General features: G+C 45.6%; 1 protein-coding gene across 1 annotated transcript in view; it reads left to right on the forward strand.

The window, feature by feature from the left end:
- Nucleotides 1–2,987: 2,987 nt before the first annotated feature.
- The window catches only part of MAPKAPK2 (MAPK activated protein kinase 2), a 99,624-nt gene continuing 84,469 nt past the window's right edge, over nucleotides 2,988–18,142 (forward strand). Inside the window, exon 1 of the mRNA XM_056845543.1 lies at nucleotides 2,988–3,257. Within this exon, the coding sequence (XP_056701521.1) occupies nucleotides 2,988–3,257 (270 nt within the window). The remainder of the gene's footprint in view (nucleotides 3,258–18,142) is intronic.

Below are 18,142 nucleotides of genomic sequence, written 5' to 3' on the forward strand. Positions count from 1 at the left end.
GATGGCCTGTATGGCCCCTTCCAACTCTATGCTTCTATGGTTCTAAGTAGGGTTGTGCAAAAAAAAAAAAAATGGTAAATTTGGGTTCGGGTTTATTAGGTCCATTTTTTTTTGTAAACCCAGAATAAACTGAATACCCATACAGGTAAAGGGGCATTTCGGCTTTGTTTCTGGGTTTACCAAAAAAATTCGGGTCCATTATACTCTATGGAGATTTTGTTTGAAGCTCCTGTGGGGGCATTGTTGGAGGTAGAATAATCAAATTTGCAGTGTAGCTGCAAGGGACTCTTCTTAGATGGACACCAAAGTTTGGTGAACGTTGGGACAAGTGGCTCAATTTTATGGGTCTGCAAAGGGGTCACCCCCATCCTCCAGGCATTTGTGAGCTGAGCTGTCCATTGGTTTTCAGGTTCAGAAGTTCAGCATTGCCCAGGACTGGTGGAAAGAGCCAATTGGCAGGCCTCAAAGTCTGGGGGCTCCCTTCATATCTGGGGTGCATAGCATGATGTCCATGCAAATTAGCTTCCAAACTGAGGAAAATGGCTTAAATGCAAGAAAAATAAGGCACGGAAAACATTTCTTTTGGTGAAAAATGACATTCTGTGGACAGTCCTTTATTATAGTCATCAAAAATCTGATTTCATGAATTGGTCATGGTGCGGGGAAATGAAACCTCTACTCAGGGCAACCTTCAAGTTGAGAGCAGGTTTTCGGGGGGGGGGGGGAGTCAGCCAAAGTCATGACCAAGGCAGCTCTTGTGAAGGAAGATTGCTCATCCACGCAGGTGAGGCGTCTTTTTCAAAAGCCCAATAAGTAGCTGTAGAAGCTGGTGTTTGTTAGTTGGAGGGTATATCCCTCTGGACAGGACTGGGTGAGCCCCATCTTTTAAAATGACCCTTCCAGACTAGTTTGGTTTGACCAAATTGGCTCTGATTACACGACCCCTACCTCAAAAGGACCCCAACTATAGTGCCCTAACAAAACCAGTCAAAGATAGAAAAATTGGAGAAAGCACACAGCTGTGCATCTGAGTAAAGGCGAATAGCCGAAACTTGAAAAATCCGAATATCTATTTGGCTTTTTTGGGAATTGCCTATTCGGTTTCGGGCAAATTCCCAGGTGTTGTTATTCGGTCTACCAAAACCCGAATATTGCCAAAACGGCAAATTTGGGTTTATTTTCGGTTCGAGTATATCAATATACACAACTTCCCCCCTCTCTCTCTTCCCCTTTGCCCATCATTGAAGCAAGACCTAGGAGCTGGGCGCTCCGCACGCGTCCAGGCCTTCCCACCCCAAGATGGCATGGAAGGCAGATACCCTTTAATACCTAGAGCATTAGCAAGTTAGATCAGAATAGAGAACCCTTGTTTGCCCTTTCCTATCCAATGTATATTTCAACAATAAATATTGTCGAAGGCTTTCATGGTCAGAGTTCATTGGTTCTTGTAGGTTATCTGGGCTGGGTAACCGTGGTCTTGGTATTTTCTTTCCTGACGTTTCGCCCTTAGCTGTGGCAGCTGTGGCAGGCATCTTCAGAGGAGTAACACTGAGGACAGACACTGTCCTTCTGTGTTACTCCTCTGAAGATGCCGGCCACAGCTGCTGGCGAAACGTCAGGAAAGAAAACACCAAGACCACGGTCACACAGCCCGGATAACCCACAAGAACCAATCAACAATAAATGTTTCTTAGTTTGATTAGAGCAAACGACTGCCCCCTTTTTATTTTCACTCACGGACACACGCTTAGCTTCTGCTGCAGCTAAGCTTAAGGTACTCTGCTAAATACCAGAAAACCCCCACGATAGATATTCCAACACCTAACACACACACACACACTTCTTTTTAGTAGTCAAAAAGCGCAAGAGTCCAGTAGCACCTTAAAGACTAACAAAAATATTTTCTGGTAGGGTATGAGCTTTCCCTGCCAGAAAATATTTTTAGTCAAAAAGGGCAAGAGTCCAGTAGCACCTTAAAGACTAACAAAAATATTTTCTGGTAGGGTATGAGCTTTCGTGAGCCTCAGCTCACTTCTTCAGATACAGCTAGAATGTGAATCCATCGGTCTTTAAGTAGAGGAACAGTATGTAAATGTCAATAGCAGGCTTGATGGGATTAGGTGTGATATGCAGAAGAGTCTGTGATGTCCAGGGGAGAGATGGGTGTGGAGAAATCAGCATTGGTAATGGGCCATGAATGCAAGGTCTTTATTCAGCCCAGGTAAATGCATTGACTTTAGTTTGAATATCAACTGTAATTCAGCAGTTTCTTTTTAGGATTGCTCCAACTAAATAATGAAAATTCTAGAAGCAAGCCTTAGAGTCATACAGAGCTCTTCTTCTGAGGCGGAGGATTAACAGAGTGAAAAGTTGCCGGCCAGGTCCGCTGTTCCCCCAGCAAGGTCTACGAGCAAAGGGAAACAAACCTTCCTTGAATCGCATTCAACCACCGCCCCCCCCCCCCCGCTTTCCTCCGAACCTTCCACTCTTTCCCCCCTGCTCGTCACCGGCCGCGGCCCCGCCCCTGGCTCCTCCCACCCCCCGGGCGCAGCCAGTCAACGCGAGGCTGTGACATCAGCGCAGGGCAGCCGAGCCAGGGAAAGGAACGCGATTGATACATTGTAGCGATTCCTTTTCCTGTCTCGTCGCTCTACCGAGGCAGCGAGCCGGGCGCGGCGGGGAGGGGGCCGGGGGCGCGGCGGGGAGGCGGGGGGTTGGTCTCCGGAGGGGGCGGCCGCCTGTTCCGCTCGGCGGCTTCCAAAGCGCGGAGTTTCTTCCAGGGTCCCGGGGAAACTCGCCCCAAAGAGAACTCGGTTGGGTTGGTTTGATTTTTTTCCCCCCGAAGCGGGAAGGCGTCGAGTTTTGATCCGGCTCTCGCGGGCAAACTTCCCGCTGCCGGGGGAAGAGAGGGGAGAGGAGAAAGGAGGCGGCCGGGCCGGGCAGGGCAGGGGCTGCCCGCGAGCTGCCCGGGCTTCTCGGGCGGGACGATGCTGTCCAACTCCCAGAACCAGAACCCCCCGGGGCTTTTCCCCAACCCGCCCCCCCCTCCGCCGCCGCCGCCGCTCCAGCCGCAGCAACAGCCGCCGCAGTTGGCCCAGCAGCAGTTCCCGCAGTTCCACATCAAGTCCGGCCTTCAGATCAAGAAGAATGCCATCACGGATGATTACAAGGTCACCACTCAAGTGCTGGGGCTGGGGATTAATGGGAAAGTTTTGGAGATCTTCAACAAGAGGACCGGGGAGAAATTTGCTCTGAAGGTAAGTTTGGCGGGGAGAGGCTGGGTCTGGGATCCCAAATTCGATTGACTTTGTAATCTGTCTTTTTTGTGCGTGTGAAAGAAAACAAGCCAACAAACTTGGGTCGTGTCAGAAGTTTGCATTCCTTTCCCTTGGAAATGGAGGCCGAGGAAACGCGGGGTGGATCGGGGCTGTGGGGCGTACCTTAGGGGGCCTTCTGTGATCCTCCCTATACTGGATCGATCAGGACCGGCGCGGGTCAACAAAACTTGCGCCGTGTGCGTGACGTCTCCCCGTCGGGGGTGGTGGACCCTCGTCGTAATCGTGTCTGGTTTTAACACAATAAAAGGAAGTTTTCACGGACGGTGTCGAAGTCCTCCGCTTACTCAACTCTGTAAAATTCTCTCTGGGTGCCTTTTTTTTTTAAGGGAGGGGGGCAGCTGATGATGTCATTCCTTCGTGGATTTCCCCATTCTTCTCTTCCCCTCCCCCCCTGCTGAGCAAATTCAGCATTTGAACGAATTAGGAGTTCCCCAATGAGCGACTAGGGGGTGGGGTGGAAAGAAACCCCAGAGGGCCAAGATCGGGCCAATCCTGAAAATACCGGCTGGGCTTTGAGGCTTGCCTCTTGACCCTCCACGAGGATTTGTAACGGGCGTGCATACACGTGTGTATTTTTGATGGGCGGTTTGATAGTCCGCGATCAAAGCAGGGTGGAGGGGCGCCTGAATCTTTTATGTGTTGTGAATATCGTCCAGCTGTCTGAAGTGGGGGGAGAATGAATGCCTTGCCCGGGCAGCATCTTCTCGTGGGGGGGGTGTGTGTCGCTGGACACATTTCGTCCAGAGCAAAGTGTGCCTCGTTAAGGATTCCGACTCACTTGAGGCTTGGACAGGTACAGCCACACGGATCACACCCACAGATTGTTACTTCCGAGAGCCCTGGTGCCTCCCCTCCCCCTCCCTTATTTTAGACCCGCTTCTCTTTAAAACCTCTCCTCCAGATCCGTTGGGGAGATGCAGTTCCTGGAATTTAGAGAAAGGGTTAGTTTCGCCATGCCTTGATAACTGGCTGCTGCCTCTTCCCCCACCCAGGTCTCCTGAGCAAGGAGGGTGAAATTGGCCAGCAACAGTTTTCCGCTTGATAGTAAAGGGAACATGTCTGCTGGGGTTTTGCTGTGGGGAGGGGCCTTGATAATGTGTCGTCTTCCAAGACTAGTAATCAGCTTACTGAAAGGAATAGGCTTTTAATAATAATAATAATACTGTAGATAAGGGAAACAGGTTCTTAAATTGTCATTTTAACATTCAGGTTAAGAACTCCCTTGTTTATCATCATGGACAATGGAAATGAAGCTGACAGTGGCTTTACTTTGTTGCTGCTGTCTTAATGGGATTCTTTTATTATGAATTCTTTTAAGGACATTTTTCATAATCATACTCTAAAAGCACACTGGAGTCTCCCTTCTCAGCATGTGTGATTATTGTTAATGTCAGAGAGAAAGCATAAGAGATTTGCCTAAAAAGAAATCCGATATAGTTTCCAGGGCTTTTCACAGATGGCATTAAAAGCACCTTTTGTATTTAGTATAATGTGAATGTAAAAGCTGCATTAGCTAGAATATACACCAGGTATAAAATGATGCCTTTCCACTTTGTATCCCACTTCAGCAACATTCGTGTATAAAGCAAGTGAGAGACTCAAAGGTATTGTGTGAACATGCTTCTACATTCAAATTACAAAGCAGTTTAGGTACTGAGCCAGTTGAGATGTTGGAGATCCTTCCCTGAATCTCCTATTTCTTTATGCTACTTTTAGTAGTGACGGGTAGGGGAGGACTTAATAATTTCCCTCTGCTGTTTTCTGAATGTAAGTTACCCCCATCTCCCCAAAGCAGCTACATAACTACCCAAGTGCTAGGTGCTTTCTTTATCTGGCAGAAATAGCAACTTCAGGAATAATTTACACTGGGGGAAAATGATCAGGGTCCATCACTTCCAGTACAGTTCAGCCCTGCCATGACCGCTGTTAAATAAATTTAAAGAGGTAACTGTGTCATATAAGAACAGTGAAATCCCTCTCAGCTGTGCAATTGACTGGCACATCTTAGTGGAATCATTCATCTTTCATCCTAACCTACCTCACAAGGCTGGTTGTGTGTGGGGGTGGAGTCCCATGTACATCACCTTGGAGAGGGGCTGTGGCTCAGTGGTAGAGCCTCTGCTTGGCATGCAGAAGCTCCTGGGTTCAATCCCCGACATGTCCAGTTAAAAGGGCTAGGCAAGCAGGTGACGTGAAAGACCTCTGCCTGAGACTCTGGAGAGCCGCTGCCGGTTTGAGAAAACAGTACTGACTTTGATGGACCAAGGGTCTGATTCAGTATAAGGCAGCTTCATGTGTTCATGTGAGACGGGCAAGATATAGGTGGTTGTTGTTCTCAGTAATAGCTGCAACACTTATAAACACTATCCCACAAAGTTTTGACTAGTCAGTCCTAGACACATCTGAAAGATTAGGTGAGGGATTATATCCCAACCATAGCTAAAAGAAACTTTTTCCTGAACATTTATTTATAGTGAGCAAGTGACCATTGTTTGCTGTCAGTGTTTTCTAGTTAATCTTCCAATATGCCCCCATTGACAAGAGTGATGAACATAAGTATGTTCTTATATGTAACATCCTCCCCACCCCAGGAAAAAAACTCCCCATGAGTTAAAAAAAGTAGCACAGCAGAGAGTGGACTGGGATGGAAAGTTTCTCTGATGTGGTATTTTGTACTACAGTGAGGTTTTCGATAGTATGGAGAATTATTTCAAAATGGCAGCTCTACCGGCAGGTTCTAGTGGTACAGTTTTTGTTTCCAGATTTAGACACCTCTTTCTGTAGGATGTTTAGGTTGGCTTGTTGTGGTATCTCAACCCCAGTATTCACATCTGAAATAAAAATAGCCTTATTGTATTAAATGGACGAGTCAGGAATAATGGAGGGAAGGAAGGGAAAGACAGAACTAGGAAGGAAGGGATGTGTGCAAATACATTGACATATCTTTAAGACCAAAGTAGACATGATGATGGGACATACTCCATTATCATATTTCCCAAGTTAAAGTAGGAGCGACAGTGGGGAGACCTGACTGTGGCAAAGATGGTGGGTTTAAACTTGAACACATGACGCTGCCTTATACTGAATCAGACCCTTGGTCCATCAAAGTCAGTATTGTCTACTCAGACTGGCAGTGGCTCTCCAGGGTCTCAGGTAAAGGTCTTTCGCATCACCTACTTGCCTAGTCCCTTTAACTGGAGATGCTGGGGATTGAACCTGGGACCTTCTGCATGCCAAGCAGATGCTCTACCACTGAGCCATAGCCCCTCCCCTAAAGATTTAAGAGCACACCTTCCCCACTAAATTTATTGTTTTTCCCTTAAGGATAATTTTATTATGTGTACCTCTAATTCTCTCCTTCCCACCAGTAGCATTTGGGGGGGGGGGAGTAAAGTCCATTTAAAACAGAAAGTGGTGTGCTGGAAAGGTATTAACACTCTCTCCCCGCCAGCCTTGCTATTACCTGACTTGATTGAGGCCCTCCCACAGCTACCATTCCCAATTTAACAAAAGGTGAGCAATCTCATGACAGATCTCTTGCCATTCATGATTAGGTTGGTCCTTAAAGCTTGGATACAGCTGGGAATGAGGATCAAGGTGAGAAACCAAAGTCTGCATGGGAAAAAAGTTAGTTTTGCGGAGGGATTTGAAGGTGGAAGGGAGGTGGCACCACACACACACCTCTTCATAGTGGAAGTTCCAGTGAAAGCAGCATGTGATAGCTAATTGCAAAGTAGTATGTGATAACTGAAAATGATCCCGTAGTGCCCCATCTTCTAACATCAGTCTAAACACCTTACCTTTTCATGACTGATATCCAGTGGAAACTTTTTCAGAAGTCACGATTGCCACGTGGTTCTGAATGATCTCATAACACTTTGCATAAATCTTCAGGGTTGTTCTTTGTTTTGAAATGCACCCTCTCACCCCTAAGATTTATGTAATATTTCTGCTCTAGCTGTCTCTGCCTTTACTCTAAACATGACTGGGTGTGTGAGGTTGGCATGCAGTTTACAACATCCTCCTGAATGAAAGGTGCTGGCTTTTCTTTGTACATCTTCAGTGTACAGGTGTGTCATTAAGAATCTCCTCTATCGTAAATTGAGAAATTAAGCATCACCACCTATTGACAAAAATCAAACCCATGGTTTTATTTATTTATTTATTTATTTTGACTGTTGTGCCGCACCTTTCCTGACCTGGCCAGGATCTTTTGAAGTAAAGCTTACAGAAAGCAGAGGAGACTCCATACAGTCTTAACAACTAAGAAAATATCTTCCCTCACTTTCAGTGAAATTCCTTGATGTTGCTGTTTACGTGGGTGTGCAGATTATGAGAAGGCGGGATAACAGAAAGTTGACTTTAGGAGGACAAAATCCACAATCTGCTGCATTTGGTTGACCGTTCTTGATTCCCAGATGTCCCCTAGTTTTCATAGCTGAGTTTCATCTCTTTATCACAGATGATGCGGTGTGGTAGAGGATTATTGTAGTATAAGTGGTGTGTATGTGGGGTTGAACATGAACCCATTTGGGAAAGACTTTCTCACCTTTAAATGGCTTTGGAAGAGTAACATGAACTCCAGAAGAGGGCCACAGTCTGCATCTTTCACATAAATTTGATCCCACACATCTAGCTGTTCAGGAATGCTATACATTATCGGTTAATTACAGAGATCAAAAACAAGAACTGTTTCTGTTGCAAGTAAATCTTATTTCCCCGTTTTCAAACAAATCTGTTTTAGAAGCAACTGGGGAAAAAAGGCAGCTCTTGGGTTATTTTCCCATTGTAATGTCTCTGTGCGGCCATAAATGTTGCATTAAACAGATTGTACTATAAAAAGGTTTTCCCCCCTGTCCAAGACAGAAACCCTCTCTTTTACTTAATCAGCTGAATAGCAGATCCTTGCATTTTGCCTGAGACTATGCGCATTTATCACTGTTATTATGTCTGAGACATGCTAATTCTTTTTCTCTCTAAACCCTAAATGAGTGGGCTCAGCTACTGTTTTGACAGAGTGCTTTTAATCAATCTGGCAGTTTCCTCAGCCACTCTAAATTGCCAGCTCCCCATACATCCCCGTGAAAAAGAACAGGAGGGATAAGTGTCCCAGCAGAAGCAGAAGAAGGGGCACGTGCCGGCATCTCCGTGACCATCCTATATTAAAATACGGGGATAGATAAGAAGAGTTGCTTTCCCAGTGCCATTTATCTTGCCGACAGTGGAGCAGGACACCCCCAGGCTTGCTCTTTATCTAGCTGTGACTTTTTAATCATCTGAATCTGTATGCCAATAAAGGTCTTGAATTGAATTGAATCATCTGAATCCCATTAAAGTGAGTTTACAACCTGGGTGGGTGATAAGTTGCAGGCTGTTAAACTTTGTGCTTAGAACATAGGTCTTCTGTCACATATGGATGGAATGTTTATGGCCGAATGTGACGGTCGTCCAATGGCTAGTGCCGTGGGCTGGGAGCTTAGAGCGTTCCATCGCTCTCTTCAGCCTCCTATTTTCGTCTCAGGCATTGCTCCTGTGTGCTCCCACCTTTAACATTATGGTACCTAGATACTATTCAGATGGGGTGGGCTCAACTGGAATGCAAGTGGTTTGCCTAAGGCTACCTGAGGAGCTCATGGCAGGAATGAGATTTGAACCAGGGACTTCCTTTTTCACAGTTCTCACCCCCCCACCCTACTCCATCACCCTAGTCAGAGTCTCCTATTGTTACTAGGATTGACTAAGATGATAACAAACAGGCTTGTGCATGGGACAATAACCTTAGTAGGGTTGCCAGGTTCCTCTTTGTCACTGGTGAGAGGTTTTTGGGGTGGAGCCTGAGGAGGGCAGGGTTTGGGGGAGGGGAGGGCCTTCAATGCCATAGAATCCAATTGCCAAAGCGTCCATTTTCTCCAGGTGAACTGATCTCTATTGGCAGGAAATCAGTTGTAATAGCAGGAGAGTTGTAATAGGGGAGAGGCCGTGGCTCAGTAGTACAGCATCTGCTTGGCATGCAGAAGATTCCAGGTTCAATCCCTGGAATCTGCAGTTAAAGGGACTAGGCAGGTAGGCGATGTGAGAGACCTCTGCCTGAGACCCTGAAAAGCCGCTGCTGGTCTGAGTAGACAATACTGACTTTGATGGACCAAGGGTCTGATTCAGTATAAGGCAGCTTCATGTGTTCATGAGATCTCTAACTACGACCTAGAGGTTGGCAACCCTAAACCTTAGTGGGGGAGGGTTAGCAAAATGCTGGCAATTCCTGCTTGTATATTATTTCCCCCACTTCTCTCCATGGGAAACATTTTTAACATTCCCCCTCCTTCCCATTCAACACAGAGGAAGGAATGTGGTTAGGTAAGCTCTCAACCATATTGGCTTCAGTTCCAAGGACGAGATAGCTGTAGCTGACCCTTTCCTGATTCGTTGGAATTGTTAGTTGAGAGTTCTAGAAGATGCTGCTGCTCAGTAGTGGAGGCTGAGAGTTGTGTGCTGCAAAGGTTCCTGCCTAAATCATCAGAGGAAGTTTACATTTGAGATAGTTCAACTGATAAGGATTGAAGAGGACGTATACATTTAATAGTCTGTGAAAACAAATGCATTGCTGTCTTTCACTCATTTAATATGTGTCTGTATGGCTAAAAGAACTCTTTAGTAACGTCAAGACAAACAGAAAAAAAAAAGCCTCCAGCAGTAACTGAACAAACCAGCTATCAGGAAAGGATTGCAACAGAGCTAGTTATTTCCGGTGACGCAAAGCATTGGACTGAGCTGTTGCCAGGAGCGAACGCTGAAACTTTCCCTTCAATGGCATGTTTTGGTTTTGATGCCTACGCTGCCCATCTGATGCTTTCTGTTTGCATTCCTTGTTTCCACCGGCTGTGGACATTAATTCAGTCTCATCTCAGACAGCAAAGCAGTTGTAAACCTCGTGAATTTTATATTGGCGCTATTGGTTCTGTACGGAAAAGGGCCGGTTGCCAGATTTATCCCTGTTTCAGGTGCTCTTCTGTTAGCATTTACCTTAAGACTCGTCTCAGGGCAATTGAAGAAGTTGTATAAACAGTGATGTGTTCCTTCCATCCGATCATATGTGTTTATGTTAAACAAAACCGAGTGAATTACCTGAGAGAGTGAGATAGTAACCAGACTATAGGACAATCTTTATCTGCTAAAGAACTGTAGCTCAGCTATACAGAGAATGGAACTGGCAATGGAGTAGACTGAATTAATATCATAATTGCCCTATGCTGATAAAGGATGTCTATGCCCAAGGATGTCTATGCCTATGGCTGTAAAAGGGAAAGGATGGTTATGTGTTTTATGTATCTTTGTATTTTATATTTCCTTTCGTTGTTTGTTTTAATATTAAAAAAAGAAAAGAACTGGAGCTCTGCAATACGGATGGAATCTGTCTGGTAACTTAAGGGGAAAAAGTTGGCAGGCCACTGATCGCTGCAGTACAAAGGGAAATTGGGAAAACCACATAGTAGCAATCAGAGCCTTGCATGTGTTCTGTGCATCAGTTCTGACTTGGCCTCTTCTCTTCCATAAAACAATTCTGTTAAGTAATAGGGGACTGTTAACTTCATCTGACATTGGGAACAGTAAGCAGCTCATGAAAAATTCGTAGAGCCAGCCAAAATCCTTGGAAGATTTGTAGACTATGGCCCTTGTTAGTTGGCACCGTGAATCTTAAGGTGGTCAGTCACTTGGGGATATAAGATGGTGGGATTTGATCTGCCTCCTTTCACTCAAGTTGGAGAAATTTTTTGATGGATGAAAATCCTGGGCATATGCTCTTGAAAATCCAGAGTCGCAGCTGACTTGACCTAAATGTTTATAGCTGCTGGCCTTATGTGCCACAGATGACAGAACCAGGAAACAGCAGAACTAGGGAAACATCTACTGTAAATTCCTCCCTAATCTATGTTTACAGTTATGCTTCGTATGAAATCCAGGATCAATTTGTGATTGACTTTCTTACTAAACTTTGTATAAAAGAAATGTGAGGTAGCCTGTATGGATCAGGGGATGTTGGAGGCTGTGTTAATCCCACATGGGTCTAGGCCAGGGGTGTCCAAACTTTTTTCAAAGAGAGCCAGATTTGATGAAGTGAACATGTGTGAGGGCCGACCATTTCGCCTGACATTCTTAATTAAATTAATTAAATGCAAGTTACCTATTTTATGCAAAGTTTATTGCAAATGGCATACTTATTATGCCCATAACCACAGACTGCACCACAAAAAACCATGGCTACATTCCTTCCTTTCCCCCAAACCCCTTTAAGCTCACCGGACACCCCCCAGCTTCTAAATCTCCAACCTTCCTTCTGTAGGGAGAGAGCAGGAACTCTTCCTCCCCCCTCTCGCTCATGTGCCTCTCTGGGACTGTCGACTCTCTCCCTTCAACCATGCTGGGGGTATTCTGTCCTCCCCTCATCTGAGCCAGGAAATAAACTGGTTTTCATTCTCATGGAGTCCAAGATTCAAACACTCTGACATCTCCCGTGCAGGGAGGAATGTGGAGTTTTTCTCCCCATGAGAGCCAGCATGGTGTAGTGGTTAAGAGCGGTGGTTTGGAGCGGTGGAGTCTGATCTGGAGAACTGGGTCTGATTCTCCCACTCCTCCACATGAGCGGTGGAGGCTAATCTGGTGAGCTGGATTTGTTTCTCCCGTTCCTACACATGAAGCCAGCTGGGTGACCTTGGGCTAGTCACAGCTCTCTTAGCCTTACCTACCTCACAGGGAATCTGTTGTGGGGAGGGGAAGGGAAGGGCAATTGTAAGCCACCCTTAAGTGGTAGAGAAAGTGGGCATATAAAAACCAACTCTTCCCTTCTTTCCTTCTGACCTCTTTGCTCTCTGCTCGGGGCTTTGACCTCCGGAATGAACACGGGTGTCCTCTGCAGACTTGGCCCCGTCTGAATGCACCTCGTTTCCAAACACGATACATGCCAGGAGTCATTTATTTCCCCCACCCAATCCCTTCTTTCGAAGCAGCCACTTGCCTTGGAGAGAACCTGCTGGGGGGTCTGACTCCAAACACTCCCTGTCCCCAAATCCAGCCCCCTCTCCCCCTGCCTTTCCTTGACTCACAATCCCCCCACTCAAGACCCATCCAGTCTCTCCCCTGCTCCCTCCCACCCACCCTGAAAATCTGGATCCCTCACGAGGCCTCCGCAATGCAAAGAAGGGGCTGCATCTCCCCCACCCCACCCTTCTGCAGAGAGGAAGGAGGAAAAAGGAGAGCCAGACGGAGCAGCCCCCCCACTCCCAGGCTTTTCGGTGTGTGTGTGGGGGGTGTTTTTCCTCTCCCGGATTGGGCCAGCCTCTGACCTCCCTTGCATTTCCCTTCCCCCCACCACCTTTCCCACCCTCGAGTCCCCCCCAACCCATCCTCAGGACCCCCCTTGACCCACTCGGGAGGAGCTGCTGCTGCTTTTCCATGCGTCAGAACAACAAAGGCCGTATCCCCACGCACGGGCTCTGGGTAAGAAGGAAGTGGCCTCTCTAGGGTTTCAGACTCACTGGCCTTCATTACGGGGGGAGGGGCTGAGACAGCCAATCGAGGGGACCCTCCGCCCAAGCGTCGCCCCCTCGGTCGGGGATGCAAAGCACAGGAGCAGCCCCCACGTGCCCCCTTTTCTCTCTCAGCAAAATGGGCTGGGGGGCCGTATTAAACCAGCCCAGGGGCCGCAATTGGCCCCCAGGCCGGACTTTGGACATAACTGGTCTAGGCGAATGGCTGCATATTGCTTTGTGCCAGGTAGCACTTATTTGATTTTTTTTAAAGCAATGGGATATCATTTCAGCAACCTCACAGGCTGTAAGGTACCTTCGGTGTAACATAGCAGTTATGAAGTGTCTTTCATGGCTCTTTGCCTTCTTCTGCTCAGCTTTTGTTTGTTCTTGAAGGCCTCTTGAGATGGATAAAGCTGTTCTACAGCAACTTTGGAAGCAATGCTAGGCAGGGATACTCAGAAGTAAGTCCCATGTTATTCAATGGGGTTTATTCCTTGGAAAGCATCTTTAGGATTGCAGCTTTTGTTTTCTTCGTTGTACTCTTTGTATTATGAGGTCTCCTGGAACTTATGTTGAGTACCCTCCCTGAGATAATAAAAGGTGGTACAGACAGTGGTGAAATGTGACCCATTAGTATGGTTTGGATACCTTCAGACAAATGTTTCTGTATGGTTGAAATCTCAGGTTTCATTCCATATTGTGGGAGCTTTTATGAGACATTTTCTAATTTATTTAAAAAATTGAACCCTTCCTGTTCAATTATTGTAATCCTCAAGACAGTTTTACAATAAAATCAGATGAAAAGCACAATAAAATCACCATCTAAAAATTACAATTGCATAAATAAGACATCGGGGGGCGGGGTTTCCTTTGTTTCTCCACACTGTGGAATCACAAAATCCTCCCATTACAAACATGAGTGTCTTCGGGGTCTTCAGTTGCAGTTTACCTTCTCCCAGCCCTCCTCTTGTACAGGAATGAACAGACAGTTGCATTGGCCATATATACCCTTATGCTCCTTAAGAGAACTCTATTTGGTGTAGCTGAAAGGTTCTGTCATTGATGCGGTTAACCCAGTTCCTATTGATTAGTCTTTTAATGCTTTGCATAATGACAGCCAGCTCAATGGTTTCTGTTAAGTGTGGATGTATGCTGATTTACTTTAAAGGGAATTAAGCCAGTTTATCTCAGGGTGTTTTCACAAGAGAAAAGTAGACCGCCTTTTGGTCAGGATTGTCGCTTAGGAAAGTTGTTACTGTCAGCTTGAAAGTGGAAGAACTGTTTTGAACTTGAAACATATATTCTAGTCTGTGTATTTTTCCATCAGGTTGGGATGTTGAGAAAATGTAAGAACCTATTTAAGTTGTCGCCTGTAAAAATGACCTCTACTCTGGCCAGGCTAAGATTTGGATGTAACTGCATATTTGTTTAAATGATGTGGTTCAGATGTAATATACCTGATCTCTAAATTATGGGTGGCAGATTAGGATTGTGCCATGAGTTTCCTTTTCTCCTCTTGCATGCAGATTGCATGCAAATTCTCCCTTCTTTTCCATTATGTGTAATTGTAGTTTAGTTAGTGGTTAAGGACATTTGTTTTACCTGCACAACTGTTTGCATGGTATGTGTTGCTTTAACTATTTCCTTTACTACATAATGCAGATCTTACAAGCAGGGGGACCTGAGAGGACTTGAGTGTGGAAGAATCTGGTCCTTTCCCCTATGCTATGTTCTGCCTTTCTTCCCCCTCACAGCCCCTCCATCTTCTCCCCTTTCTCTACTTCCCTCCCTACCTCCTGTCCCCATATCCACTTTGCTCCATTTTTCTTTCCTCCTTGCTACTGCTTGAGCGGAGCCAATGTGGTATAGTGGTTGAGAGCGGCGGACAGTAATCTGGAGAACTGGGTTTGATTTCCTGCTTCTCCACATGAAGCCTGCTGGGTGACCATGGGCCGGTCACAGTTCTCTCAGAACTCTCTCAGCCCATGTGGAGGCAGGCAGTGGCAAAACCACCTCTGAACGTCTCTTGCCTTGAAAACCCTGTGGGGTCGCCAAAAGTCAGCTATGGCTTGATGGCACTTTCCACCACTACTCTAGCTTCATCCCCCATCCTTCTTGTCTTTCCTGCCTGCAGATTGCCTTGCTGACAAACACCTCCAATTTCTTCAGTGAAACTGCAGCAGGTGTTTGGGCTTATCTAGGCATCCATAGTTGCCTAGGCAATTAAAAATGGCTGTGCAGTCTTCTGGGGGGTAATCTTGTGAGATGTATGCATTTTAAAACATATTTTCCTTTAAAAAGATAAAGGTAAAGGTCCCCTGTGCAAGCATCGGGTCATTCCTGACCATGGGGTGATGTCACATCCCAACGTTTACTAGGCAGACTTTGTTTACGGGGTGGTTTGCCAGTGCCTTCCCCAGTCATCTTCCCTTTACCCCCAGCAAGCTGGGTACTCATTTTACCGACCTCGGAAGGATGGAAGGCTGAATCAACCTTGAGCCGGCTACCTGAAACCGACTTCCTTCGGGATCGAACTCAGTTCATGAGCAAAGCTTGGATTGCAGTACTGCAATTTACCACTCTGCACCACGGGGCTCTTATATTTTCCTTTACTGCTCCTTTAAAAAAATTAGGATATCTCACAAACCTGGGGGTTCTCCCTAGGTTTGCAGATACATCTCCCTTGTCTGTCCCTGGCCACATTGTGTGGATATTTGATCTGCATTCTTGGGCCAGGTTCAGAATTTGATGTATAGATTATTCAGCTCCCCCCCGCCATGGAATAACTACTTCAAAGCTCATTTGGCCATTTATATACAGAATTGCTTGGCTTGAAGGCTGATCCGTACGCAACTGACCTGCAATCGGAGAGCACGGGATAGGCTCACCCTCTCTTCACTTTAGCCCTCTATATTTATCGTCTGCATGCCCCTCTCTCAATCATGTGCTAGGATACAATAAGTATTGTGGAATATGATCTAGTAGTTTCCTTGTAGCCATAATTAATTTTCAGGGCTTGGATACTTTAAAAAAACAACAACTGTGTAATATGGAGGATATTAACACAAGGGGACCCTCTGCTTCCCCCCTTTTTTTTAAATATCAAGTGTCTTCCTGACAAGAGTATCCAGTAGGGTTGCCAATCTCCAGGTAGTAGCTGGAGATCTCCTGCTGTTACAACTGATCTCCAGCCGATAGAGATCAGTTCCCCTGGAGAAAATGGCTGCTTTGGCAATTGGACTCTATGGCATTGAAATCCCTCCCCTCCCCAAACTCTGCCCTCCTCAGGCTCTGCCCCAGAAACCTCCCACCAGTGGCGAAGAGAGACCTGGCAACCCTAGTATCCAAGGATATACTTTCTAATGTTAACTTTTCAGGAGCCACCTGTTTCAGGGCTGAAGTTAGTTCATAAATAAGGCATTGGATTTGATCGTTGTGAAGACCTACAGTTCTCTGATACATTCCTCCCACTGGTCATGAGTAGAGAGGATAGTAAGCAGGATGGATTATGAGTTGCTTTGTTTGAGTCAGACTTTTGCATAACTGGGTCACAAATGTTGCCCTGTCCCAAATGCACAGATCTTTGATTAGGACAGGGGACCGCACTACTGTGTTTTAACTTCTTGCTTGCCAAAATAGTTGACTGTGATGCTTGCTATATGAAATGGGTGTGGGCCTGGAAAATACTGCGGCACTGGGTCAAAGGACCCTTACCTCCATATCAGTTCATTCTCCTCTCTTTATGTATTTAATTTACTTAATTTGTACCCCACCTTTCTCCCCGATGGGCACCCAAAGCAGCTTACATAGTTTTCCTCTCCTTAGTGTTGTCTGTTTGTTTTGAAGACTACTCTTTTCCCCCTCTGATGTACTAAGGGCCAAATCAGATATGTTTTTCTGTGAGTCTAGTCTGGGTTCCCCCAACTGTCTCTCATATTCTTATATTGAGGTGGCAGCTGCTCAGAACTAAGTTTCCAAACACTGCAGGGCCCTGATTTGGGGAGGACCATCATGCAGGAGGAAGAAGGATTTGGGAAGCTAGAAGAAAACTGGGTCTGATAGTAATTTCACATTTTGTGGGGTGATACTATATATAATGTGGTGGTCTGGAGAGCAGAAGGGGAGGGATAGAGTTTAGATACAAACATGTTTCAGGGGAATGATTGCGATAGTAAGATAGGACAATAAAAATGGGGATCTCCTGTGTGGAAAGTTAATATTTTTGAAAAGGTGTGAATTTTCTGGAGGTGGATGATAATGGAGTTTCCCTGTGAGTGGTGAATTTAACTTTGTTTTTTTTCTGTAAGTGTAGTAGTATATGATTTTTAGGCTTGTGTTTGGCTGGTAATCCACTTTGAATCTTCGGCGAGAGCAGAATAAAAACAGAAATATTAGTGAATATGCGCTAGTCCCACATAAGGTCGTGTATCATCAGTGATAAGGAGCTTTGTAAAGCACACATGCTATGGGAGCTCCACTGGTTGTGGAGACTGATCCCTAGGCTAAAACCCTAGTATAATATTTGGGTGTATATAATAGAGGTTCTCTCAGAAAGGGCTGTGTATGTGAGTCTCTCCCTCCATTGTTCACGTTTTAGTGGTGTGATTGACAGATTGCTTTAGATGACCGTTCTTCCAGTTAACCTTATCCTGTTGCCTATGACATTTGAACAGGGGCTGTTCATGTTTTCTCCAATCACAACAATTGTTTTCTTCAGTTACAACAAACTTGAAGCTGCACAAATGCACGGCTGCTTTTCTCACAGGTGTTTCATCAAAGAAAAAGAGGGGGTCATCTTATGCTAGCATGCAAGTTACAGTTATGTCCATTTTTGTGTGCGTATAACATTTTAAAGGGGATTGTCTTGCGTCCACGGCTGCCTTCCTTTCAAGTAACTACAGTATCTGTTACCAAGGAGACATTCTACTCCACTCCTTTTTCCAGGATAAGTGTAAAAGACCACTATTCATTTAAGCCTTTATTGGTTTGCCCTCAGAATCACTACGAAAAACATAAACATCTAAAATCTTCATTACCTCCAAATGCTAAAAGCACAGATCTGTGTATTTTTAAAAGCGATTTCTGGGTTGAACAAAGCCTCGCACAGTGACTGTTGCTGTAATTCCAGCTACATTCAGGCATTGAATTCCATGTTCGTAGATAATAAAAATATGGGGGTTATGTATAGTGCTTTTAACCTGTAGACCTCAAAGTGCTCTGCAGACAGCAGAATGTGGGGAGCTGTTATTACAGTTAGCGTTCCTGCGGTATTTCAGGCCC

Source organism: Euleptes europaea, chromosome 2 (genome assembly GCF_029931775.1).
Source record: "Euleptes europaea isolate rEulEur1 chromosome 2, rEulEur1.hap1, whole genome shotgun sequence".
NCBI classification, from domain to species: domain Eukaryota; kingdom Metazoa; phylum Chordata; class Lepidosauria; order Squamata; family Sphaerodactylidae; genus Euleptes; species Euleptes europaea.